Source organism: Cololabis saira, chromosome 15 (assembly GCF_033807715.1).
Source record: "Cololabis saira isolate AMF1-May2022 chromosome 15, fColSai1.1, whole genome shotgun sequence".
NCBI classification, from domain to species: domain Eukaryota; kingdom Metazoa; phylum Chordata; class Actinopteri; order Beloniformes; family Belonidae; genus Cololabis; species Cololabis saira.
In genome coordinates, this window is record NC_084601.1 from 6,410,230 (window position 1) to 6,437,561 (window position 27,332).

Here is a 27,332-nt window from a genome sequence, read left to right on the forward strand (position 1 = left end):
CCAGTCCTATAATAATTTAAACTATTTTGTGACACTGCATGTGGTAGCAGTTATTATAGATCTTCTGGCATGGGCCCCACCTTAAATTTCACTGTAAGTATACAGGACTGTCTCAGAAAATTAGAATATTGTGATAAAGTTCTTTATTTTCTGTAATGCAATTAAAAAAAACAAAAATGTCATACATTCTGGATTCATTACAAATCAACTGAAATATTGCTTTTAATATTTATTTAATATTGCTGATAATGGCTTACAGTTTAAGATTAAGATTCCCAGAATATTCAATTTTTTTGAGATAGGATATTTGAGTTTTCTTAAGCTGTAAGCCATGATCAGCAATATTAAAATAATAAAAGGCGTGCAATATTTCAGTTGATTTGTAATGAGTCCAGAATGTATGACATTTTTGTTTTTGTAATTGCATTACAGAAAATCACAATATTCTAATTTTCTGAGACAGTCCTGTAGATCTTCTGGCATGGGCCCCACCTTAAATCTCACTGTAAGTATATTTATCTGATATGAAAAGGGGAAGATGTTTTGTTGTCTTCTTTTGATTTAATTTTTGCTTGTTGTAAAAATACAGATGTGAATATAACTGACATGTTACATTAAACAGAGAGAAGACTGACAATCAGATGATGAAATGTGTGTCCAGGGCAGAGCAATGGCACCAGATGGTTTGTCCACTCTGGTAAGTCCCAGACTTAAATATAGCTCTGCAGACGTGTCAGTGTGTGGCTGGTCCCTCCTCTACATATATATATATATGAGTGTGTGTGCAAGCATCTTGGAGGTTGGGGTCACACATGAAGTTGTATTATTATAAACCAAGCAGCAGCAGCTCTCTCCATCACCTGCCGCTTTCACCTGTGTGCGTCAATCACCCCGAGTTGGACACGCCCTGCTGACACGACACTCGTCGCTGATTGGCTAAGCCCTGAAAAGGGGGCGGGACCTCCTCGGGTCTTCCTGAAATCCTATTGGTCGAGAGACGCCTTGGGGTCGACGTGACGCAGTTTGGAATTCCCACAGTTCCCAAGTTCACAAGAGGAGAGGGTCGTTCTTCCCAAAATACGAGACGTTTTCAAGGTAAAACTGCGAGCGGCTGAGGTTTGAGCAAACGTGCGGCAAACTAACCATGTTTTCGGGTTCAAATTGATAGAAAGCAGCATGTATTTGGCGCCTGCTAACTGCAGGGCCCGAGTGGGAACACGGAAGAGTGGGAGCTACATCCTTTGTTTACCTTCGTCAGTGGTCTTTAAATGTGGCTGCTTTAACAACCATAGATCCTAGAGTTTGTGTCATTTACGTGCAAAACAGAAGCACAAGTGGGCACTACTCTCTTTTCTTGTTTTAATTGGTGCCAGGATCAGTGGGATGCTTATGTCTGTGATCTGAACATGTTTGGCCATTTAATGGCTGCACAGATTTACTGGGGGAATGGCTGTGAATGATAGGTTGACAGTAGGAACAGTGATTGATTAAAAACGGGAAATTGTGGTCTTCTTTTAGCAATTAAAGCATTAGTTTGACTGCGCAGCAGGGTATCATGGATGTCATCATACCGTTACATAACTTGAATCAACGACAATCAGCTCTTTATCCTCTCTCTGCAATGCATCACTTCTTAAGCTTTACCTGTCAGTGCTGTGCATAGCAGGGTCCCTTTTGAACAAACATTAAAACAAACATAACCCCAAATACTTCAATCTGTAGTTTTTTGTTGTTTTTGTTTTCATTGTCAGTCTATTTTCATGTTCAGAACAATGCAGCAACAGCAAAACCGAAAAGTAACAGACATACTGTCAGTTATTTCATCCAATTGTGTTTACTCCCACAAGGAGTCCGGAGGTTGGCATGCTCAGTGATGATCAGTACTCGAGTTGTAAAAAAAAAAAAAATCAGGTGCTGATTACAAATAATATAATATATTACAAATAATAGCAGTGACCAAAACACCTGCAGAAATACTGCAGGAATGACATAGCAGCAGTTAAATGCAGCCTTCTGTAAGCTTTAAATATCCACTGGGCTTACATCAAATACATCAAAACACAACAATAAAAAACAGTTTTCTGAACTTATCAATATGACTCTGTCCTTCACAGGATAAGTAAAATGGATCACTGCAAAAACTCAAAATCTTAACAAGAATATTTGACTTTTTTCTAGTTAAAATGTCTTATTTTAGTAAAACAAATCTCATTACACTTCAAACAAGACTCATCACTGGAAAAAAAAAAATTAGCAGTAAAACCACATTCATTGATGAAATGACATAAGGGATGGAAGGAGGGATGGCAGTTTTACAGGGGGGATGATTTGGACCGTTTTTATTTCAGGGCGGATGCCATCCCCCTCAACTCGAGTACTGGCTATACCTTTCAGTGCTGTGTGCATAGCAGGGTCCTTTTTGAACAAAGATTAAAACAAACATAACCCCAAATACTTCAATCTGTAGTTTTTTTGTTGTCTTGTGTTTTCTTTTCATTGTCAGTCTATTTTCATGTTCAGAACAATGCAGCAACAGCAAAACCGAAAAGTAACAGACATGCTGTCAGTTATTTCATCCATTTAATTGTGCTGAGTCCCACAAAGAGTCTGGAGGTTGGCATGCTCAGTGATGATTATTATTATTATTACGTTTATTGAACAGGGACAAATATATCAAACATTATTTAATAAAAAAAACAAAACAGATGTCATACATACAGGTTTCTAGCCAGAGCTAATTTGCAACCCCTGTCCCTGGTTAGACCTTTACTTAAAATTCAAAAGCAGAGTTAAAACAGTACAAAACCATTAAAATACAAAACAGAATAAAGACAAACAAAGACAAGAAGCAAAAATACAAACCAGATAAGGACAGAAAACTAAAATAATACAGTGGTACAGTATGTTAAAGTCAATGTTCACAAGCCTGTTTCAGTTTCAGCCATTGTTTTACTTGTGTGCTAAAAACCTTGAGCTCTGTCAATATTTTGATTTCAGGTTCAGTGTATTCCATCATTTGGTTCCTATTACCGAGAAGGATGACTGTCCAAATGTTGTTCTGCGTTTTGCTATCCTACAATTACTGCTTGTTGCAGCCCTACTTCTAATTCCACTGTTTTGTTTGTTTACCAATTGGTAAAGTAGTATTTCTGGGGCAAGGTTATTCACACGTTTGAAAATAAGTTTTAAAAATGAGAAGCCTACAAAACGGTCAAAATAGATATGTCATAATAGATTGTATATTTTGATAATTTGGCAGTGATGCCATCTTACAGGTTTTGGATGATAGACTTTCTGTTTTCATTTGCAGGATAAAGCTTGATCTGTGTCGTGCTGTGCCACGCTGAGCCTGGAGAGGGCGATGTCTGACAGCAGCAACAGCACTGGCAGCACCGGCTCCTCCACCAACAGCTGGACCCTCCTCTCTCCTGAGGTCAGCTCACACCACCAGCACAGACCACACTTAAAATAGTATTTTTCTGGCTTATTGATACTGATTTGTTAAGAAAAAAAACATCTGAACTATGAATCTCAAGCCACCTCTAAAACGATGAATCCATGTGTACCAAACACCAACTTATGAGTCACCAGCCGTAAAATACAATACGGCTCAACCTTAGACTCACTGATTAGTACATGTTTCCTGATCACCTTTTTTAATTATTACTTTTGTCGGTCTTGAATAGCATCCCTAAGTGCAAGAACTTGTTACTATAAGGCTGGCATTCAAGGACATAATGCAATTGATGCTGAGTTGTACCGTGGTGCATAGAGATGTCTCTGATTCAAAACTGCTCCCAAACAATGCTTCATATGCTGCTTAAAATATAAATAGAAGCCTCTTTGGCAATAATAAAAACACAATTTTCAATTGAAAAAATTGTAACGACAACATGAACCATCGTAAAGACGAATCTCCACATTCAACACGTCAGACGGTGATTTTCTTATTAAACTCTCACACTGTATTAAACATGTTTTTATATAGCTATTTCAGATTCTGACTCATCAGACAGTTTTGTGCTGTACCTCAGTCCAAGCTGAATGTGGTCAGGTCTAAGGACACCTATGTGGTGTTTGAGATGTTTAATGTTTGTGTTTGCATGGTAGAGTTTTAACTTGAGTATGTGAGTGAGATAGTGAGATGTCAGTAGTGAGCTCTGATTCACAACTTTCTTGTATTGAGTTGTATTATGTTAGTTAGGGCAGTCATGATCCCTGACTGTTTTATATCATATTTAGAATGTATTAAAGGATAGCCCCTTGAGATGTAACAATCTCATTTTCAAGGGGGTCCCATAAAACATACAACATTACAATATATTACATTACAGTACAGACATACATGACATAAAACAAACACAGACATCTTGCTCACCCCCTCCCACACACAACCCCTACCCACATAAGTCTAGTTACAAAGTAGACTAATTGAATAACCGGAACAATGAGATAAATATATCATAACAGAGAGAAAAAATGAAAATAAATAGAAAAAAGGACAAAAAATACATAAAAAAATTTAAAACATAGGCAATTTGTTTTAAGATGAGAATATAATGCCAACTTCAAACAATGAAAAGAGGTAATAGAACGCAAAAAGAGAGGAAGATTATTCCAATCTGATGGTGCTTTAAAATAAAATGACCTTTTACCAACCTCTTTTAAAATTCTAGGAACAAAGAAAAACGGAAAATTCATATGTCTGAGTGAATATGGAGAGTTATATAGAATCATGAGTTCTTTTAAATAAGGAGGACAGTGAAAATAAACACATTTAAAAAGGAACTGAAGCCAGTGAAATTGCTGTAGAGATTTGGGTTGCAACCAGTTCAATGAGTCAAACATAAAACAATGATGTGTTTCTGAAAGGACAACGTCACACAAATCTACATAATGAATTAAATAATACAGTCAGAGGTTTAAGATGGGTATCTAGAGTATTTTGATAAACAATATCTGCATAATCAACAAGTGGTAGTATGAGTTGAGAAATGAACCTTTTTCTGACAGGAAGTGTGAAACAGTTGATTGAACGGTAAAGTGAAGCGAGACAGCCATATGCTTTTTTAACAGTATAATCAATGTGAGGTTTAAAGGTAAGTTCCGGGTCAATCCAAAGTCCAAGATATTTGAATGTGTCAACTTTATCAACAAGAGATCCATCGGAAAAATAAATATGAAAATCAGATGAACCGGATCGGAGGTGACGTGTACTGAAAACCATGCTACAGGACTTTTTCTTGCTCAATATGAGTTTGTTCTTACATTAGGATATTAGGAATATAAAACTCGTCCATCAATGTGAAAGAAAAAAAAACACAACATTGTTATGATAAATTTAATTTGCACTAAAATTAATGAATAAATAATCAAGACAACCTAAAGGCACACCCCAAATGAAGATAAGACCCCGCTGTGACTCATTTGCCATTGAGGGTGATGTCAGGCATGTGCAGGCAGGTGAATAGGTTTGCCTGTATTGGGTTCGCTGTAAATGTCAAGGTCAGTATTATCAATAAGGTGTTAATTGTGTAAAAACCTGATCCTGTTGGATCTTGTTTCTCCGCAGGAAGCTGCCATAGGAAATGTGGGTCCTGTGGACGATGGGACTGAGAGCCTGGGTGATGCCCCGAGTCTCTCCGAGGATGTCGCAGGTACCAACAAGTTGACCATTGAGACCAGAGCCGTCACAAAACATCTGAATCTGAGGCTCCTTTGACAACTGTCGTTAGGTTTATTTCTGGTTTAACATTGAACACATTCTGTTTCAGGAGCTTCTGCTGATTACAAACCAGCTGAAATTCCCATAGAAACGATCCTCTCTGAAGAAGGTCATCAGGTTGGTACACAATAATAATCCCAACTACAAAATTATAAGAAGGATGAAAAAAAATCCTGTACACTTTCGTTGTTCTACGCAGCAGTGTTTCATACATTCTGATATGGATTCACTCTTGTCTAAATTATGTTTTAAAACGAAGATAGTCGTAGAAAATTTAATTTTAAACATCTATTTGCCCGAACAACTTTAAAGCAGATGAGTGTTTCTGTTGTTGGAATTAAGTTATGGAATTCATTACATGATGATTTAAAGGGCTGTATTAAGGGCTGTATATTTCAGTTTAAAAAAAAAAATGTAAAGGAGGAAAAAAATAGCATGTATGGATGAAATAGTTAAAATGTATAATATATGCGTATGGAGACAGACAATCTATCTTTGATTGTTTTGTTTTTCTTTCTTTGTGATGTTAACTAAGTAATTGTGCAGACCGTCTGTTATTATTGTTCAATTTTGTTTTGAGGGAGGGGCAGGTAGAATAAGATTTTCTTCTTCCTGCTTCTTTCTGGTTATGGAATATGCTTTTGATTGTGTTGTCATTTTACTTGGTTTTTTTTTTTTTTGTTTGCATATTTCCGTGATCGGAATAAATAAAAATGAAATTAAATGAAATACGATACAGGTTTAGATTTGTTACACAACTCGCAGAAAGACACCAAAAGTAGAAAATACAACAAGAGAAGTGGAGTTTTCAGTACAAAATAAATACATCTAGCTCAGTGTTATTGCCCACTACATGTAGCATTTTGATAAGTTGACATTTTCTAAAGAGATTCTTTGCAGCTAAGTGAAATAAAACTGATATAGTTTTTGCTGTCTGAGAAAAGCAGAAAAAAAAAACTGGTAAAAATAAGTGAGAACTGATCCTCTCTGCCTTGTCAACAGATCTGTCAAGAGACGTCCCCAGAGTCTAGTGAAGGTCCCGTCCCTTCGAGTCCTCCCCGGATGAGCCCACTTCCCCCCCTGGACCCTCCAGACCTGGATCTGGAGAGTCAGGCTCCAGTTATCCATGATATTGTAGCCAGCTCCCCAAGTGACAACGAGCCCCAGGGTGTCATGTCTTTCATCACCAACATCGATCTGGGGGCTCCACTCGATATTCCGCCTGTTGAAATACCGCAGCTTGAGCCCGAGGGGGAAACATCTGAGCCTCCTTTTGCTGGTGAGCTCGACGCACCTGCTGATTCTGGGCCGATCCCTTCAACTCATGTGGAGGAGAGTCATGCCTGCAAGGCTGAACCCGGGGTTCACGTCCCCGCAGAGACTCTCACAGCCACTGATCTTCCATCTCACACTGAAGCTGAAATCAGCTTCATCCCGGACAGCACAGAACCCCCGAGCACCGTTCCTGAGAGTTTAGGAGTGATTGACCAACCAGGGGATGAAAGTCTTACACCAGAGACTGTGGGTTCAGCTGAGATCCAGGTGGAGGAGGTGGAGGAGGTGGAGGAGGCTGCTGGAGAAGAAATATCTGAGCCAGCCACTCAAGATGAGAGAGAAGATGAAGAAGGTATACAATTAGCCAACAGTTAGAGGAAGTAGACAAGTAGTTTGTCAAAATTCTTAAATTCAGTTGGGAATTACATATTTTTCTGTTTTTGAAATAGAAATAAGCATGCCAAAATTACAATCTCACAATTCACTCAAATAATTCAACCAGGCATATTTTTTAAATGCAAAGATAGAAATCAAGGCGAATGGAAAGTCCTCCTGTAATCAAGGAGATCCAGAATATTTGACTAAAATATACAATATTTAAGCATGTTTTGACTAAAAGTGTCTACAATCTGTTGCTAGTCTCACTGCTAAATCAACATAATCTTTGTTCTGTGCATCAATGCCTGTTTATGCTTGAGTTATTGAAAAGTGTTGCTTTGCACCAATCTTTTGGACAAATCAAGATGTTTTACAACATCTTTGATTTAAAAAGAAATGTGGCAAAACATGTTCAATATGTAAGAGAAATATAATTGAAGACTTTAACTACAGGAGTGTCTCAGAAAATTAGAATATTGTGATAAAGTCCTTTATTTTCTGTAATGCAAAAATGTCATACATTCTGGATTCATTACAAATCAACTGAAATATTGCAAGCCTTTTATTATTTTAATATTGCTGATCATGGCTTACAGTTTAAGAAAAATCAAATATCCCATCTCAAAAAAATAGAATATTCTGGGAATCTTAATCTTAAACTGTAAGCCATAATCAGCAATATTAAAATAATAAAAGGCTTGCAATATTTCAGTTGATTTGTAATGAATCCAGAATGTATGATATATTAGTTTTTTTAATTGCATTACAGAAAATAAAGAACTTTATCACAATATTCTAATTTTCTGAAACAGTCCTGTAGAAAAAAGCACGCCAAAATTACAATCTCACAATTCACTCAAATAATTCAACCAGACATATTTTTTAAGTGCAAAGATAGAAATCAAGGCGAATGGAAAGTCCTCCTGTAATCAAGGAGATCCAGAATATTTGACCCTTTTTAAAATATATTTAAGCATGTTTTGACTCAACATTCAAAGTGTCTACAATCTGTTGCTAGTCTCACTGCTAAATCAACATAATCTTTGTTCTGTGCATCAATGCCAGTTTATGCTTGAGTTATTGAAAAGTGTTGCTTTGCACCAATCTGTTGGACAAATCAAGATGTTTTACAACATGGTAAATGGTAAATGGCTTACACTTATATAGCGCTTTCCAGCTGTACTCCTACAGCCCCAAAGCGCTTTACACTGCAAACATTCACCCACACACGCACACATTCACACACCGGTCGTTGGCGGAGCTGCCACACAACGGCGCTGGCCTGACAACCGGGAGCAACCGGGGGATTCAGTGTCTTGCCCAAGGACACTTTGGTGGACACAGGAGGAACTAGGGTTCGAACCACTGACCTTCAGGTTCATGGGCGAACGCTCTACCAACTGAGCCACCTTCCCCATCTTTTGAAACATCTTTTGATTTAAAAAAAAATGTTGCAAAACATGTTCAATATGTAAGAGAAATACAATTGAAGACTTTAACTAAGCTAAGACAGTCAGTCTTAAGGCTGTTAACTTGCAGGTGAACACAGCATTTACTAGCGTGTCTTCCCAAGCAAACTAAAACTGATCAGACTGGTTTTATCAGAATCTACCACACAATAAATTCATGAGGCTTCAGGGCTTTTGGGGGTGGGCGGATCTGACGGGCTGTGGCAGTTAACTGTTTACAAGTTGGTAGTAGCCTCAAGGAAAGTATAAGCCATTTATAGTGATTTGCAATGACTGTAAGTCAATAGAAGGGAGGATGGGGGGGGGGGGGGGCAAACTGATGAATCAGGCTGAGGATTTATTAACAGTTTTTTCTTTTTTAATCTCTGTCATACTCTATAGCTATAGCTCTAGAGCTATAATGTGATTTATCAGTAAGACATAGAGGTCCACACCCAACTGAGAAAAATCAAGAAACCTCCAAGCATGAAATTACTGTTGTTGTAACTTAGTGAGAAAGTGTCATCCATTTCCACGAGCATCGCTGTCTTTCTTTTGTCAAACATTTTTCCCATGCTGTTCACACATGTTTGTATTTTGCATGTTATGTCATAATTTAAAATGGTGGTCTATTTGTGAGAAAGTCTGTCAGTAAATAATTATAGGTTTGGAAGTAACTCCAACAACTGAAAATGTAGTCTGTAAACACGCCTGATTGATTGATTTATGTGTGTAGGGCTTTAATTGATTACATGTGGTTTAGATTCATGCAGTATCAAGAATTTTGGTTGTCTTGCCATTCCAAGTTCATGTCAACACTTTCTTCTCGTTTCTTTTTCTTTCGGTTTCATAGAGCCATCCAGCAGTTTTGAGTTGGGTGACACAAGCAGCGTTGATGACGGCCTGAGGAGGAGAAATGTGCCCTCCTTTGACGCACCCAGACCAAGAACTTCAGATGAGGAAGACGAGGAGGAGGAGGTGGAATTTAAGCTTGCTGAAAAGAAGGAGGAAAAGCCATGGTTCTCCATGAACACATGTGTGGTGGCTGCTCTGGTCCTGCTCTTCTTGGGTTCCCTGTTTCTCTCAGGTGACTTCCTCTCACCACTCACACTGGCTGGCTAGTGGCTTTAGCATTAAAAACCATCATTTTGGAAGGAGCACTTTTGCTTAACATTACATTAAGCAGTGAATTAGTTAGTTAGTTAGTTAGTTAGTGATTTATTCCGAACATGCAAATTATATATAACGTAAATATGAACAAGTAAAACAGAAATAATAATACAAAATGGCCGATCAAGACAATTTTACAAAACAAAACAAAATAAAACAAAAAAACAGCATAAAACAAAAAAACAGCACAGTAATTTCACTTGCATGTCCGAAAAGGGGTGGGAAGAAGTATAACTTATTTAATCCTGCCCCTTCTCCATAAAATATTAACAATATTTATTTATGTCCTTCTTATTTTTACATTACTCTTTTCTTAATTATATATAAATATATACATACACACACACACACACACACACACACACACACATACATACTGTACGTACATAATATACATATACACACAAACACAAACATACACACAAACATACAAGTACACATACATACAATTAAGCAATGGAATGGCTTTTTTCCCTGCACTTCATGGTCTGAATGATCAGAAAACAGTCCTGCACTGTATAAAATGAAAATAAATACATAAGGTAATATTTGACAAAATTATTTTGGAACTATATACATTTTTTTGTTTTATTATTTTTTTAACCGCATCTAAATTAATTTCAGACTTACAGGACTGTCTCAGAAAATTTGAATATTGTGATTTTCTGTAATGCAATTACAAAAACAAAAATATCATACATTCTGGATTCTTTACAAATCAACAGAAATATTGCAAGCCTTTTATTATTTTAATATTGCTGATTATGGCTTACAGCTTAAGAAAACTCAAATATCCTATCTCAAGAAATTAGAATATTCTGGGAATCTTAATCTTAAACTGTAAACCATAATCAGCAATATTAAAATAATAAAAGGCTTGCAATATTTAAGTTGATTTGTAATGAATCCAGAATGTATGACATTTTTGTTTTTTTTAATTGCATTACAGAAAATAAAGAACTTTATCACAATATTCTAATTTTCTGACACAGTCCTGTATATTTTTTTTTTGACAAAATTATTTTGGAACTATATACATTTTTTTGTTTTATTATTTTTTTAACAGCATCTAAATTAATTTCAGACTTATATTAATCAGATCACAGAACACTTCAGTTCACCTTAAATGATCCACCTTAAATGAAAGCAGTAACAGGCTTGTCCACCTGCTGCAGTAAAAGCTCTGCAAGCGTAGGGGGCTTTACTGTAAATGTCGTCAAAATTATATTACACATTTGCCTGTTTGACAATGACAGTATTTACCAGTTACGTAAGCACATTTATACGCAGTCGTCAGCAATACTTGCGTGTCCGTTTTAAGATCTTGTTGACTAAGCTGCGCGATGTCAACAGGTTCCCTGTGTGACCTGGATAATGGTCGGGTCCAGTAGCAAAGATAAGACCGCAGTGTAAGCTCGTGCACTCGCTCGCTAACGCACACGGGATTGTCAGAGCACTTATCTCTCCTGACGGCTCATGCAGCAGCAGCAGAAAAGACAAATAACACACACCCTGAATTACTGAATGACGTTCTTTGTCACTGTGTGTTTGGGAAAAAAAATAAGGAGGAAATATCTGCTGTGTGCGTGCGTGCGTGCGTGCGTGCGTGCGTGCGTGCGTGTGTTACAAATCAACTGAAATATTGCAAGCCTTTTATTATTTTAATATTGCTGATTATGGCTTACAGTTTAAGAAAACTCAAATCTCTAATCTCACCAGAAATGAGTTATTTGAATGAATTCATCAATATTTGATAAGTATTCCTGTGTTTGCGGGAGAACGGTAGGGCTCTGTGCTTACTGGTGCAGTAGGATTCAGCACAGATGTGAATGTGATTGATACCTGGACAATATCTCATCATCAGTTTTGTCCTGATTTTAGAAAGTAAACATTGAGTTCAATAAACTTTTTACACCATGAAATGTATTAATTATGTATTTTATTGGCTTAGCATATTCATTAAAATACAGGACTGTCTCAGAAAATTTGAATATTGTGATTTTCTGTAATGCAATTAAAAAAAACAAAAATGTCATACATTCTGGATTCATTACAAATCAACTGAAATATTGCAAGCTTTTTATTATTTTAATATTGCTGATCATGGCTTACAGCTTAAGAAAACTCAAATATCCTATCTCAAAAAATTAGAATATTCTGGGAATCTTAATCTTAAACTGTAAGCCATAATCAGCAATATTAAAATAATAAAAGGTTTGCAATATTTCAGTTGATTTGTAATGAATCCAGAATGTATGACTTTTTAGTTTTTTTTTAATTGCATTACAGAAAATAAAGAACTTTATCACAATATTCTAATTTTCTGAGACAGTCCTGTACTTTTTGAGAGAAGTTGGTGTCAGTAAAGAGTCAGTAACTGTGTGTTTCTTTGGACCTCCTGTGAAAATAGTGTTTTCTTTTGTCACAGGAGACTTTGAAGGCTCTGAAGTGAGCGATGGAGAACAAAGTCAGGTCTGTCTCTTTCTTATGTCCAGTATGTGTCACGGCACTACTATTTAGGTAAAATGTCAGGCAAACCAAATATTAAGAACAGCATATGTTAAAAATATGTGTTCTATGTGCGAATGAATTTCTTTCCAGGATGAGCTTAGTGGTGATCCACAGGATATGAAAGCGCTATTGGATAAACTGACACAGGAAAACCAGCAAATCACTCAGCTAGAGGCTCAGCTACAGGTCAGTACAGGGTTGTGTTGATGTAAATCATTTTGGCACGCCGTAAATTATTGTTTGGGTTGGGTTTTTTTTCAGTTGTTCAGAATCTGGATTTGAGTGTCCCCCCCTGTTCTGGATTGTAACCTGCCTTTCGTTTGCTTTATTTCTCAGACTCAAAAGGAAGAACTTGACTCTGAGATGAAGGCGGTAGCTGAAAGCGGCGATGAAAAGGGCACAGCAGACTTGGAAAAAGAAAATGCAAAGCTGAAGGAGGAGCTGACGTCTCTGCCTGCGCTGAAGAAAGAGCTGGAGAGTCTCCGGGTTAGAGTGACTGAACTCAGCCAGCTCACAGGTACAAGTGGCAAAAACTATGCTCCTATGCCAACTCTCAGCTAATATGTTCCACAGTCATAACAAAAGCACACCTGCTTTTAATTCTAGCATTTTATGGAGTTTGATCAAATGTTCTTGATTAGGTTTTTGCCAAACATGTTGCCGTGCTTTATAACAAACATCTCCACATGATTACAAAGAATAATCAGTAGAAAACGATATAGAGATCCAACTAATCCATTATTCCTTCAGTTAAAATTGTTGAAATTTCATGAATAAGTAGACTACAGTATTCTGCAAATTATGTTTAAAGCTCATAAAAAAACTTTAAAAAACATTCAGAAAAGATTTGAAAAAAGAGAAAGCAAGTATAACTTAAAAGGAACCGAGATTTTAAAAAAAACCAAGATTCAGGACTAAATTGATGGAACGTTGTGTTTCTGTGAAAGGAATCAGTTTATGGAACAATCTGAATAAAGAAAACAAAGAATCCAAATCAAACATTACATTCAAAAGAACAATTAAAGCCTGTATGTTAAGTAAATATAATGAAATATGTTAGTTAAGTTTGATTGACATACCCATAGACGGCGATTATTTTATTTTAGTTTTTTATTTACTTAGTTGATGTTTTTTTTAATTTATGTTATTTGTGAATTTATTTCTTGGAAAAATTGGCAGATTAGATAAGATTCTTCTTCTTTCTGCTCCCTTTTCATTCACAATTTATGAACCTTTTTTATTTGTATTGAATTGTTTGTTTTATTTTTTGAATGAAATGAAAAATAAAATAAAAAAATGAAACATGTCAACTTCAGAGCTTTGGGATTTAAGGAGGGCGTACATTTTTGACAAGCTGTATTTAGAACGGTGCTAGAGCCATTTTTAATCTTTTGCATCTGGAATTCTCCACAGCAGAACTGGAAATAGTTCCAGCAACTTCTAGTCCAGTCTCTCAACCCGATGAGAACGATGCTCAGATTTCTCACAAAGCAGCCGGACCAGAGAGGAGCGAGGATGCAAATCCGGAAAGAAAGCTGAAGGACGAGCTCCAGCGGCAGAAGCTTCTTCTAGAGGAGAGCAGGAAACGATTGGAGGGGATGAAAAAAGGTGGCGGCGATAGAAAACAAGTACGGGACAACTTACAGAAGATCCAGAGAGAGCTCTCTGAACACGTTGAGAAGTGGAGAAAGAAGAAGCCACAGGAGTCCAAATGGAAAGGAAACAAAGGCAAACACGACAAGGACCACTGGAAGAAAGAAGAAAAGAGGGAATGGAAGCACAGCAAAGATGGAAGACCGAAGGATAGAGAGGAGAAGGAGAGGGAGTGGAAGCCTCAGAAGCAGAACTCCCACAAAGAAGCCTGGAGGAAACACCAGGACGAGTGGGACAGGAAGAAGGGCGAGCGGAGGATGGACAGAGAGGAAAGGAGGAAGGAGAAGCCGTGGCACGGCGGGTTGGGTAAAAACTCTCAGCATCACCAGCCCCAGCATCCTCCACCCCGTCAGTCCCACCATCACCACCACCACGACGACTTCTGGAGAGACCAGGAGCAGAAGCTGCAGGGCAACGTGCGGCCCCAGCTGGGCTGCTCGTCCATAGAGGACTGCGCCGGCCGGGAGGGGCTCTACCCGGTGGAGCTGCCCGAGTTCGAGGAACTACTGGAAGGATACCTGAGCAAGCTCCAACGCTCCTCCACCGACAGCAAAGACAAGGTCAGGAAGCTCACCGCCGATTTCTTCGAGGACGGCGTGTTCATTCACGACCGGGTTCGCTTCAGCGACTTCGCCGAGGACGTGGCGGACGTTCTGGAAGACATGGTGGACGTGTTGGAGGGCGGCAAGATGAAAGAGGACGACTCCCTGGAGGAAGAGATGGAGGAGTTTGAGCGAGAGGCCATGTGGAAGTTTGCTGCCACCGCTTAAAAAAAGCAAAGCGGAAGGTGGGAGGGGCAGCAGTTTTCTGACATTTCTACCCCACCTTCTCCTCCTGTAATTGTAGTAGCCTTTGGTCTGGAGTTGTTGTGCCTCAAAAATGTGTCCCCTCCAAGTCACTAATTATAAGCTAGAGTTGTGTTTTGCTATTTTGGACTTAGTTGTTGTTACCTACCTCTGTCGGGTCGTGCCCCCTGCAGTGAAGTCCCTCACTAATGTGTTGTGTGAGTTTTCCTTTGCCATTTAATGCTGTATACAATGCATGTTATTGTCTGTGATATACATGTAAACTCAGATCCCACAAAAAAACAGGGCTACGAGGGGAGGAGAGAGATATTTCTACCTAATGCTACTGGGCACCGTGCAGTGAGGAAAAATCGGTATGAGTCATACAGAATTACATTTTTTTTTAAATAAACGGTATACTTTTCCATGTTTTCAAAAAGAAACATTCTCCGGTCCAAGAAACTTCCTCAGATACCATTTGTTTCCAGGTGCTGTAATTGTAATTGTTGAGTCCCGAAAGAAAGAGGAGCTTGACGTCCGTCAGTTCAGATAAAATCAGCTCAGACCAGTTGTTTTTTTTTCCACTTAGTAAATTTGAAGAGACGCACACAGATTACTTCTGGAGAGCCCTCAGCGACATTTCATCCTCCGTCTCACTCTCGTCAGTTGAGAACAGATGTGAGGAATTAGTTTGTGCTATTGACGGGGGAAAAAAGAAAGAAAGAAAGAAAGAAAGAAGGGAAAACATTTGATAGCCATAGTTAAACTGACTGCTAAGCCACTTTAGCAATTTCCTCAAATATCTCCGAAATCTTCTTTTTCATTTCTATTAGTTTCTGTTTCCGTGAGACGATTATCTTTCATGTATTTTTGTACTTTATCCGTGGTGTTCTTTACTCCCAGCACATTCTGAGTAAAAGTACAGGAGTCACTAATGTGCATTTATCCCCAAAGAGTTTCCATTAGTTGGGTTGATTCACCACAGCCAGATTTGCAGGCAAACTGCTATTTTTTTTTTGTTCCTTTTGCTTATTATTTAGTTCAAAAATAGATATTAGTTGACACGCATGTGGTGATTTGATGTAGTTTTTTGGGGAGTGTAGCAATAAAGAAAAAAAAAACAAATTAGATGCAGTAAAAAGATTTAGTTTTCAAGATAAATAATCCAGACAAAGGTTAAACAAGAACAGCGGTCCGGTGTTACTCTTCAGTGAAGAGGAAGACAAAAAATGTCACTTTTGACCCCCCCCATGTTGATGTGAAGGCAACATAGACATATTGTGATTGTTCTTTCTTTTTTCTGTTTCAGTGACTGAAAGACGCTTTGAAGTGTTTGATTATTTATTCTGTCGCTTCACTGAGACGGTTTTCCTCTTTTTTTTTTTTTTTTTTTTTTAACGAGGAGCCAAAGTCCCAGGCGACTAGGCGCTGAATGTTCAAATGGTTTTCATTTACTTTGCTCTTGAGACATTTAGCTTACCTGCTGCTGTGCCTTTAACATGGTTGTAGATGGCAAAAATAGCTGTTTGATTTCATTTGCTCCTGCGAAAAAAGAAAGAAAGAAAGCTAGTTTACATTACGTTCATTGTACTGCTGTTCTGTAGGGTAGAGATTGAATGTCGGAGAGTTTACACACAACGTGTTGAACTGGTTTTTGTTGATCGTTTTCTGCTGTTTTTTAGCAGGGGACTTTCTCTGAAGGTTCGTAGACCAAAGGGTTTGGAAGAAAAGGGTGCTCTAATCTCACCAGAAATGAGTTATTTGAATGAATTAATCAATATTTGATAAGTATTCCTGTGTTTGCGGGAGGACGGTAGGGCTCTGTGCTTACTGGGGAAGTAGGATTCAGCACAGATGTGAATGTGATTGATACCTGGACAATATCTCATCATCAGTTTTGTCCTGATTTTAGAAAGTAAACATTGAGTTCAATAAACTTTTTACACCATGAAATGTATTAATAATGTATTTTATTGGCTTAGCTTCTTCATTAAAATATATCATTTTTTTCTTTTTGACTCTGCGTCGGTGCCTTCTACTTACAGGACTGTCTCAAAAATTAGAATATTGTGATAAAGTTCTTTATTTTCTGTAATGCAATTTAAAAAAAAAAAAAAAAAAAAAAATGTCATACATTCTGGATTCATTACAAATCAACTGAAATATTGCAAGCCTTTTATTATTTTAATATTGCTGATTATGGTTTACAGTTTAACATTAAGATTCCCAGAATATTCTAATTTTTTGAGATAGGATATTTGAGTTTTCTTAAGCTGTAAACCATGATCAGCAATATTAAAATAATAAAAGGCTTGCAATATTTCAGCTGATTTGTAATGAATCCAGAATGTATGACATTTTTGCATTACAGAAAATAAAGGACTTTATCACAATATTCTAATTTTCTGAGAAAGTCCTGTAGATTCCCAGTGAAAAGCCTGAGACTAGGGTTTTTTTTTTTCCAATTGTGGCTTCTGGTTCTGGTGCTCAAAATTTCCAAAGATGTGCGACACACAACGTCTGACTCAGAGTTCAGTGAGTGGCTGAGCTGCCACGACTGGCAGAACGGCCGTGCCGAGCTGAAACGCTTTCACCCAGATTAAATATTCTGAGAATGATTTTATTCACACACAGTCACAAACTCACCACACAACACCTGAGCAATCGCACGCCGGATTGTGACATTCCTTGAAATGCACGTCAGCTAAGATGCGTTGCAGTAGACCAGAGAGGGTTCCCTCTGTAACTCCTGAAAGTATGACTTTAATTAGAGAATGAAAAAAAAAAACAGATTTGCAGTGCAACTATAAACCCCCCATTATGCTCCACTGGGAGGAATATTGACCACATACGTTTACAGCAGGACAGTTGCGTTTCACATGAGGCCGTACACATTTGTCTCCAGTGCCGTCATTTGAGTCATGTTTTGTGTAAACTAATTACTGCTTAGACATGCGTGATTCAGTCATTTGATTAAAGTGGCATGATGCTATCCCTTGTTAAATCCCTTGCTCTGCAAACAGACTGAAATGGACTTTTGTGCGATCATCAGTACAGTTTTGACCTTTGTAGGTCAGCGTGGCAGTTTCCTGTTTTGGTGTGTGTGCAGCTTTTTTTTTTTCGTTTTTTTTTTTTTTCCTGATGTTGCCTGAGTTGTGGTAAGCGGGCGGTGATGAGGGCAGCCTGCAGGCTGGGGGGAGAGGAGGTGTTTTCCGCTGATGTGTGCACCAGGGATGAATATGAAGCACGTATATTTAAAGAGGTGATGGTCAGAGTTGGGGGACGAGGATCTCGGTACCTGCTGCAACTGGAAACACTGTCCCTGAATAAAACAGGTAAGGCAGGAGCTGCTTTTTTACCCTTTCTACCACAATTCTATCTGGTTTTATGTGAAATCTAAACTCAGCTTTTCTCTCTTGTCACTTCAGAGAAGCAATCATCATGGAATCAGCCATCACCACCATCGTCAGCCAGTTCAAGACCTACGCTGGCAGCGACGGGTCCTCCAGCACGCTGAGCAAAGAGGAATTCAGAAACCTGGTGGCCTCTCAGCTCCCCATCTCCGTCAAGGTTTGTGTCAGTTGTTCTTAGTCTCTTTTGCCTGCTGATTACTCTTGACTTTGGCATGCTGACATTAAGGAGTTCATTATGTCGTATTTAGGTGTTTTGTAGCCTCTATATGCTACACGTTCCACTCAACAGGGATTTTCCTTCACTAAAAAACAAATATGTATCATTTGCTAACACATAGTTTCTATGGATGTAGGCAGTACTCGAGTTGTAAAAGAAAATCAGGGGGGATGGTGGATTTTATCATATGGGGACAGATAATTTGTGCTGATTACAAATAATATAATATATTACAAATAATAGCAGTGACCAAAACACCTGCAGAAATACTGCAGGAATGACATAGCAGCAGTTAAATGCAGCCTTCTGTAAGCTTTAAATATCCACTGGGCTTACATCAAATACATCAAAACACAACAATAAAAAACACTTTTCTGAACTTATCAATATGACTCTGTCCTTCACAGGATAAGTAAAATAGATCACTGCAAAAACTCAAAATCTTAACAAGAATATTTGTCTTATTTCTAGTTAAAATGTCTAATTTTAGTAAAAACATCTCATTACACTTAAAACAAGACTCATCACTGGAAAAAAAACAACAATTTTCACCTGTTTCAAGTAGATTTTCACTTGAAATAAGTAGAAAAATCTGCCAGTGGAACAAGATTTTTTTGCTTGTAATGAGAAGATAAATATTTTCCCACTGGCAGATTTTTCTACTTATTTCAAGTGAAAATGTACTTGAAACAGGTGAAAATTGTCAAATAAGTTATTTTTCTGATGATGACTCTAAATGTTGAAATAGCAGTAAAACCACATTCATTGATGAAATGACATAAGGGATGGAAAGGGGGGGATGGCAGTTTTACAGGGGGGATGATTTGGACCGTTTTTATTTCAGGGGGAATGTCATCTCCCCTCAACTCCAGTACTGATTGTAGGTCAGTGTTATAGATATCACACACACCATCATCAGATACAAAAAATGTATTTTTGCTGATCAGGCTTGCAAAAACAATACTATATTTGTGCCTTAAATGCTTAAATTTTATCCCTTTCTCATTTTAACTTTGAACTTATATTTCATATTATGCTATTAAACATTGCATGCGTTGAGTAGGACATATTCTATGTGGCTTTATGTGACATTAAGGTACCTCTTTTATCAATGAATAACGGGGGCATAGCAGTACAGTATTCATTTAAAACTTTGATTAAGTGGAATCAAGTGGACAATAAATGGGTTTGATGATTTATTTGCCAGTACAGTTTCAATATTTTAAGAGTAATGCAGTAATTACATGTCCATGATAATGAAACTGTACTCGGCCTCTGTTACTGGACTCGACCATTAGGTGGCAGGACGGCTGCACTGCAAAAACTCATTCCTAAGAATGTGAAAAGGCCTTGTTTCAAGAAAATAAGAAGACTATTTCAGACTACTTTGGTAGTTTTAAACATTCTGGCCAAGAACATTTTTCTTACCCTATTGGCAGAGATAATTTTGGGAACATTTCGGATTATAAGGCTTATTTGTGCTGCAGTGCGATGTTCCAGCTCAGCAGTGATCCGTGTCTCTGATCTCCTACAGAACGCCAGCGATCCTGGAGTGATTGACCAGCTCATGGGTTCCATAGATGAAAACAACGATGGGGAGCTGACGTTCTCCGAGTTCTGGCAGCTGATTGGCAAACTGGCGAGCAAACAGGGAGGCTTCAGCCAGTAGTGATCTGCCATCTTCTGTCATTTTTGAGCTAAATGTGCAATGCCACTTCAGTGGCACCAGTTCAGTTCATTTAAGCTGTCTCCGGTTGTAAACCGAAGGGCATTTTAATTGTTTTATCATCCACCAGTGCCACATTCATAAATGGTTAGTTAACCATTTGTTTGATGCCTGGTACTTTGAATTAAAGGCTTCATTGTCTTGAACCCTCAGTCTCCTGTCAGTCATTCACCATATTATATGATGTCCACCAACGCACATTTGAGTGGGAGTGTATTACAACCATGATTTAGATGCTTGTAATCCTATATGGATTTCTGCTGTCACAACTACACCACCCACCCCATATCTTATTCCACGGGGCTTCATAAAGCCTGTACAAAGCTGCCTGTCCAGGCATTAAGCAGCAGTGATGCACAAGTCTGCTCTTCAGTGTCTGTCAGTGAGGCCTCAGTAGACTTTGTAATTAGGACAACACCCATTATATCTGCAGGGCCTTGTAGCTTTTGCAACATGTTTTCTTTTATCAGGTAATTCTTGCTGATATGGTCACTTTGTATTAATTCTAATGTCTAGACGTTGTTATGTGTGCTGGCACGGCCCCCTGCTGTTTTATAGTCTATAAACTTGTTTCAGTTTTGGAAGAAAAAAAAAAAAGGTGCTCATAACTTTAGTTTCAGAATGTGGATCTTTCAACCGATAAGTAAATGTGACCTCTGCATCCACATTACCTGATGTTAGAAAGCATCGGAGGGTGTGGGGATGAGCAAAAATGGCAAATAATAATTAAATAACTACAAATAAAATGAGCAGGGCACCCGTTTCAGGAAAGCGTGCATGTGGGTGCAGTGTATGCAAAGTCAAAGGCATTCCCAAATAATCATGTGGAGGCTTGTGTCTCATTTCTGCGTACAGACAAACACCAACAGTGAGATGTAATCAGTGGGGGGAATTTACTACACGCTTGCAAAAGAATCTGGCAAGACTGCTTCAGTACTTGCAACATGTCGGCTTTCTGGAGAAATACTCTCAAATTTAAAGTATTTGCTTGAAAAAGTCTGCAACCTCTGTTCCACAGCTTAGCTGTAGATGAACTAGTCCACTTGTGTAACTTTTCATGCAAAAATGATGCTTTGTGTGTGTCCTGGGAGACAGTTGTGTCCATTAACTTTGAAGTAAATGTCATCCCAGTCCTGTCGTCAGTAGTTTTAATGCGCAGAATGTCAGGTGACAAGAAGAACAAAAGCACCAATGATCTCCATTTTTGTTCATCTTTTGGCAGTTTCTTAATGGCTGTGCAGTCTTATGGTACATTCAGCTCTGCAGTTCAATCCACATAAGTACAGATAATTACACTTTGCTTGATCATGTTAATGTTATTCTTCCTTTGGCTTTGGATTTTTAACTGATCTGCATCTTAAAGACAAATCCAAAATGTTTTTTGTGACTATAATGACTTATAGTGGTTATATTCAGGTTCACCTCACGCCATTACATCAGAAATAATGACATATTAAAAAAAAAAAAAATAGCATAGACAAATCTAATTTTAGTGCAAAATACAGGACTGTCTCAGAAAATTAGAATATTGTGATTTTCTGTAATGCAATTACAAAAACAAAAATGTCATACAGTCTGGATTCATTACAAATCAACTGAAATATTGCAAGCCTTTTATTATTTTAATATTGCTGATTATGGTTTACAGCTTAAGAAATCAAATATCCTATCTCAAAACATTAGAATATTCTGGGAATCTTAATCTTAAACTGTAAGCCATAATCAGCAATATTAAAATAATAAAAGGCTTGCAATATTTCAGTTGATTTGTAATGAATCCAGAATGTATGACATTTTTGTTTTTTTAATTGCATTACAGAAAATAAAGAACTTTATCACAATATTCTAATTTTCTGAGACAGTCCTGTATACATCACTATATATATTACTATAGACTATATATATATAGTGACTTATTCAGGTTTACCTCACGCCATTACATCAGAAATAATGACATATTTTAAAAAAATAGCATAGACAAATCTAATTTTAGTGCAAAATAAATATTTGAACGCTTTATGTAACATTAGTTTTCACTTATGCAGGGCATAAGGTTTGAAATATTTTACTTTCTTTTTTCTATTCTTTTAAATCATGTGAAATGAATGAAGTGTGCGGATGAAGTAATCCCCCCCGCCCAGTCTCGTCCCTGCAGACGTGAATCTGCTCCAAACCACCAACACGCCGAGATGGCGTGAATTTGAAACTCTGCAAATCACACATGACGTGGAAGAATCTCTCCCCATGAGCCAAACATAATTCCAATAAAAACCCACTATAAAGGCTTTCTGCTGCGCTTTCCTCCCCTTCCCACACGAGTCAGGGTCGCTTCCTCCACATTCCCACTTCTTCCTCTCACTATTCCAGGTACACGCCCTTTTGACTTGTGAAGGGGAAAAAAAAAAAAAGTTTTAAGGACCGAAAAAAAAGAAAACCCTAAATCACGGAAGAGTCTGCTCAGTCCTACTAGTTTGGCAAGTTCTCTGTAACTCAGAGCAGCGGCTAGAAAAAGCAGGAGCAGAAGACGGAAACTCAAATTTGGGCACATTTTGAACACTTCTCTTGTCCTGCAGACTTCGCTAAACGGTGAGTCGAGTGCGTTTTTCTGCTTCTTCGGAACTTCCTCCTCGGTCCGCGTTGCCCACCGCTTTGCCACGTTTCGGTAAAGTCCTGCAAGAAGAGCCATCCCATAAAACCTCCTCTGCTGTCTTAACTGAAGTACAGATTCAGAAACTGATAAAGTTTTAGGAATCGCACCAACCTAAAAGAAAAGTGCAAGCTTTTAAGCGCTATGACTGATGTTAGTTTTAATTCCCTTCGCGTTTCAGCGGCTGTTTTTATCCTACCCCTTTCAGATTATATAATTTTAACATTTAATACGGATAGATCAGACTTGAGAGACTGCAAATGAACTGCAACTAACAATCTATCAAAAATATAAGTGTCTGGACTGGGGGGGACGAGGCAGCGGATCCCGTGGGGATCCGGGTTGCGCGTAAAAGCGCACTTTTGGAGCAAAGTTTCTATAAAAACGTGTTTTTATGAAGAGGCCCGCAAGAGTGACAGCCTGGATCACCAGGATGACTTCTGTGGGGCTACGACAGTTTATTTTATTCTTGGTTTCTCCCTCTCTGTGTGTGTTTATTTAGTTGTAGTTGTTTTTTTAGTTTTTAAGCCCGGCTGAGCCGCCGGAGCCGCGTCTCCCCGGTGCGCCGTGGAGAGACGCGGCTGCGCCCTCATTTATGCGGTTTGCGTCGTCGTGCAGGGGCAGGGAGGGGGGGATAGGGATGAAACACAGCCGTAGTAGTTTACAGCCGCAGACTAACTTGTTCCTCTGTTAATATTTCATGCCACTATAGCGCTAGTATTGTCATTACTTTGCGCGCATGCAAGTATCACATTCACCCCGTTTGGAAACGCAACACTCAATCTCCCTTTGGGCTCTGGAGGGAAAGGGGAAACCTTTGCTTGTTGTTGGCCTTTATAGTTAATTACTTGCGCTATTGTTTTTAGGCTCTTTTGGCGCAAATAACCTGGATAGTTTGTCCATTGATCGGCTCCGACAAGGTTTGAAAAATAAATAAAAAACTGACTGTGAGCGGTGACGACACCTTGAATTTCATTTTCCCAAATGAGGGCGCGTGTTTAAGCGTCTAATCCAGGTCAGCAGGTAATTAATGAATGTGAGAGGACACACTAATAGATATGTCAATCCAAGAATAGAAGAAACGGGGATGTGGGTGTTTCTGGATAAGAGCCCAAAGGCCCTGGAGCTGATGGAGCGGGTGTGTCACCAGGACTGGGAGAATCCCCCAAGTTTCAGCACAGTTAGGGATTACTTACAACAAATGTATGTGGAGTAGGGATGGGCGGTATGGACAAAAACATGTATCAGGATCATTTCTGGCATTTATCCCGATAACGATAAAAATGACGATAAAAAAATACCAATTCAACTCCACCTTTTTAACTATAAATCTATCTATCTCTCAGATCCGCCATGTTTGTTACACAAAAATGTCATCAACGGGATTTTATCCTTTCTTTCTTTCTTTCTTTCTTTCTTTCTTTCTTTCTTTCTTTCTTTCTTTCTTTCTTTCTTTCTTTCTTTCTTTCTTTCAGGCTCATTTCCTTCCTTCCTCCCTTCCTTCCTTCCTTCCTTCCTCCCTTCCTTCCTTCCTTCCTTCCTTCCTTCCTCCCCTTCCTTCCTCCCTTCCTTCCTTCCTTCCTTCCTTCCTTCCTTCCTTCCTTCCTTCCTTCCTTCCTTCACGTACGTTGTGCATGGATTTAACACAGAACCATAAATCATCTTTACAAAAAAACGTCATCAACGGGAATTTATCGTTTTTATCGTGAGATGACAAATTCCTTTCTTTCTTTCTGGCTCATTTCCTTCCTTCCTTCCTTCCTTCCTTCCTTCCTTCCTTCCTTCCTTCCTTCCTTCCTTCCTTCCTTCCTTCCTTCCTTCCTTCCTTCCTTCCTTCCTTCCTTTCTTCCTTCCTTTCTTTCTTTCTTTCTTTCTGGCTCATTTCCTTCCTTCCTCCCTTTCTTTCTTTCTTTCTTTCTTTCTTTCTTTCTTTCTTTCTTTCTTTCTTTCTTTCTTTCAGGCAGGCTCATTTCCTTCCTCCCTTCCTTCCTTTCTTTCTTTCTGGCTCATTTCCTTTCTTCCTTCCTTCCTTCCTTTCTTTCTTTCTTTCTTTCTTTCTGGCTCATTTCCTTCCTTCCTTCTTTCCTTCCTCCCTTCCTTCCTTCCTTCCTTCCTTTCTTTCTTCTTTCTTTCTTTCTTTCTTTCTTTCTTTCTTTCTTTCAGGCAGGCTCATTTCCTTCCTTCCTTCCTTCCTTCCTTCCTCCCTTCCTTCCTTTCTTTCTTTCTGGCTCATTTCCTTTCTTCCTTCCTTCCTTCCTCCCTCCCTTCCTTCCTTCCTTTCTTCCTTTCTTTCTTTCTTTCTTTCTGGCTCATTTCCTTCCTTCCTTCCTTCCTTCCTTCCTTCCTTCCTTCCTTCCTTCCTTCCTTCCTTCCTTCCTTCCTTCCTTCCTTCCTTCCTTCCTTCACGTACGTTGTGCGTGGATTTAACCCAGAACCATAAATCATCTTTACACAAAACAGGATCATTTCATCAACAGGAATTTATCGTTTTTATCGCGAGATGACAAATTCTTACCGTGGGGAATTTTTTTGACGGTATATCGTGAACCGTAAAATATCGCCCATTCCTAATGTGGAGGTGGAGAACCTGCTTTTTTAATACTGGCTCATAACAGAACAGTTGCTCAATGTCATCGGTTTACACAGACTCCATGCAAACCTGTGGCTCTATTGTGCCAGTGTAATGGCTGAAATACAAATGAGGAGTAGGAGAAGAGAGGGTGGAGTGAAATGTTAGATATTAATCATCCTGTGCTGTCAGTTTGTTGTGCTTGTAAGTACAATGAAACTAACAGGCATGTAGGCTAATTGGCCATACACTTAATGCCAGAGGCAATGCCCTTAAGTAACAGAGATAGTAATTTACTGTCTAGCACTGCCACGAGCCAGACTCAATCCTTGTAAGAAAACAAAGACTACAGTGTTTTTTTTTTTGTGTTTTTCTTCACCTCTTGTTTGCTCTGAAGCATTGGAACACTAAAGCTGTTGAGTGTGTTTGCCTTGAACATATTGTCTGAGCGCTCTGGGGCAAACTAGTTCGGAGGTGGCCTGTAAATTCCTGTCTAAGTGATCTCCACAAACAGCAATGAATGGAATTCCAATTGCAAACGTGTCACTTACTGGCTATTTGCTACTTATCTTTGTATCTGACAAGATCCAGATTCTTGTTTGCTTCGCTGTCAGAGACAGAGTCATGTAGGCTGTCAAATATTTGTGCTGGTTTTTGTAGCTGTTGATAACTCCTCAGGTCGGAATGTCACGTCTTGTCGCTTTTGCAAGGTAGAGGCGGAACTGAAAATAAATGACTTGATAGAGAAAATACGTGTAGTAAAGTTTAGTTTTAGTTTAGTTTAGTTTATTTTGGTCATAACATCACAAAAAAAAAAGAATAAAAATGACAACAAGAAAACGAATAGACTGTTCAAACAAAACATTACAAAAAATGTCCAATATACAAATACCATCTAGACCGAAAAAGGTGTAGCTGAAGCAAAGCTTATTATTTGCCTACCCTCAAAAAGATTAATTAAAGTAATGAGATGAAAGCAAGAAGTAAGAGAAAAGACTGACACTAAAACAAATTGCCTCCATGGGGATAACAAAATTTCCTCGAAAAAATAAAAAATAAATAAAAATAAAGGTGCAGTCTACATGTTACCTTCATCCTTAAAAAATCAAACAAATCACCAATTAAATAAATACCCAACTCAACATAGCAAGCATCACCACTCATTCATTTGATATAAAGAAATCATCCTTCTTCTCAATGTTTTTAAGTTAAAACTGAACCAGGATAGGACTGTGGCAGGTAAGTGAGGAAAGAGTGGCACCGACAGAGAGAGGCCGGCTCGGCTGACAGGATGGCAAACGTGAGACAGGAAGTGAAAGAGAGAGAGAGAGAGAGAAGGGCAGACGGTGACTAGGTAATCCCTCTGGTAATCTGAATCGCAGTGTTCTTGGTAGATTCAGGAGATCAGGTGACCTATCAAAGATCAGAAATTCCATTGGGGATCACAGATCACCTCTCAATCAGACTGTCTCTCACTTATCTCACATCACCCCCCCCCCCCGTTACTGCAGCTCTGGATCCAACGTCTGAAACGAAAGGCCTCACGGACACAGGAGCAGATTCTCTGCTTTCATTTTCCACTGCAGTGCACACCCCTGCAGTCCAGAAATGTGTTTTAAATCAGACTGGCCTGTAGATTATTTCCTCACTCAGCGAGTCACAATGTTTTAATTAGGAATGGGTGATATTTTACCGTTCACGATAAACCGTCAAAACAATTCTCCACAGTAAGAATTTGTCATCTCGCGGTAAAAACGATAAATTCCTGTGGATGACGTTTTTGTGTAAAGCTGATTTATGGTTCTGTGTTAAATC

The 27,332-nt window shown here is 38.5% G+C and overlaps 3 protein-coding genes across 3 annotated transcripts in view; all 3 read left to right on the forward strand.

Moving 5' to 3' along the window:
* Positions 1-994: 994 nt before the first annotated feature.
* LOC133461381 (pre-B-cell leukemia transcription factor-interacting protein 1-like) lies at positions 995-15,674 on the forward strand. The gene is made up of 11 exons (XM_061742267.1): positions 995-1,095; positions 3,311-3,433; positions 5,573-5,657; positions 5,775-5,842; positions 6,728-7,352; positions 9,680-9,913; positions 11,350-11,373; positions 12,425-12,468; positions 12,598-12,693; positions 12,844-13,024; positions 13,921-15,674. Exons 2-11 carry the CDS (start codon positions 3,362-3,364, stop codon positions 14,928-14,930), a joined length of 2,439 nt encoding a protein of 812 aa, XP_061598251.1. The 5' UTR covers positions 995-1,095; positions 3,311-3,361; the 3' UTR covers positions 14,931-15,674.
* Positions 15,675-18,335: 2,661 nt separating this feature from the next.
* LOC133461033 (protein S100-A11-like) lies at positions 18,336-20,447 on the forward strand. Its single transcript, XM_061741785.1, has 2 exons — positions 18,336-18,515; positions 20,110-20,447. Exons 1-2 carry the CDS (start codon positions 18,387-18,389, stop codon positions 20,242-20,244), a joined length of 264 nt encoding a protein of 87 aa, XP_061597769.1. The 5' UTR covers positions 18,336-18,386; the 3' UTR covers positions 20,245-20,447.
* Positions 20,448-22,722: 2,275 nt separating this feature from the next.
* Positions 22,723-27,332, forward strand: part of s100u (S100 calcium binding protein U) — a 119,675-nt gene continuing 115,065 nt past the window's right edge. Inside the window, exon 1 of the mRNA XM_061742278.1 lies at positions 22,723-22,887. The gene's annotated coding sequence lies outside the window, so the exon portion shown is untranslated. The remainder of the gene's footprint in view (positions 22,888-27,332) is intronic.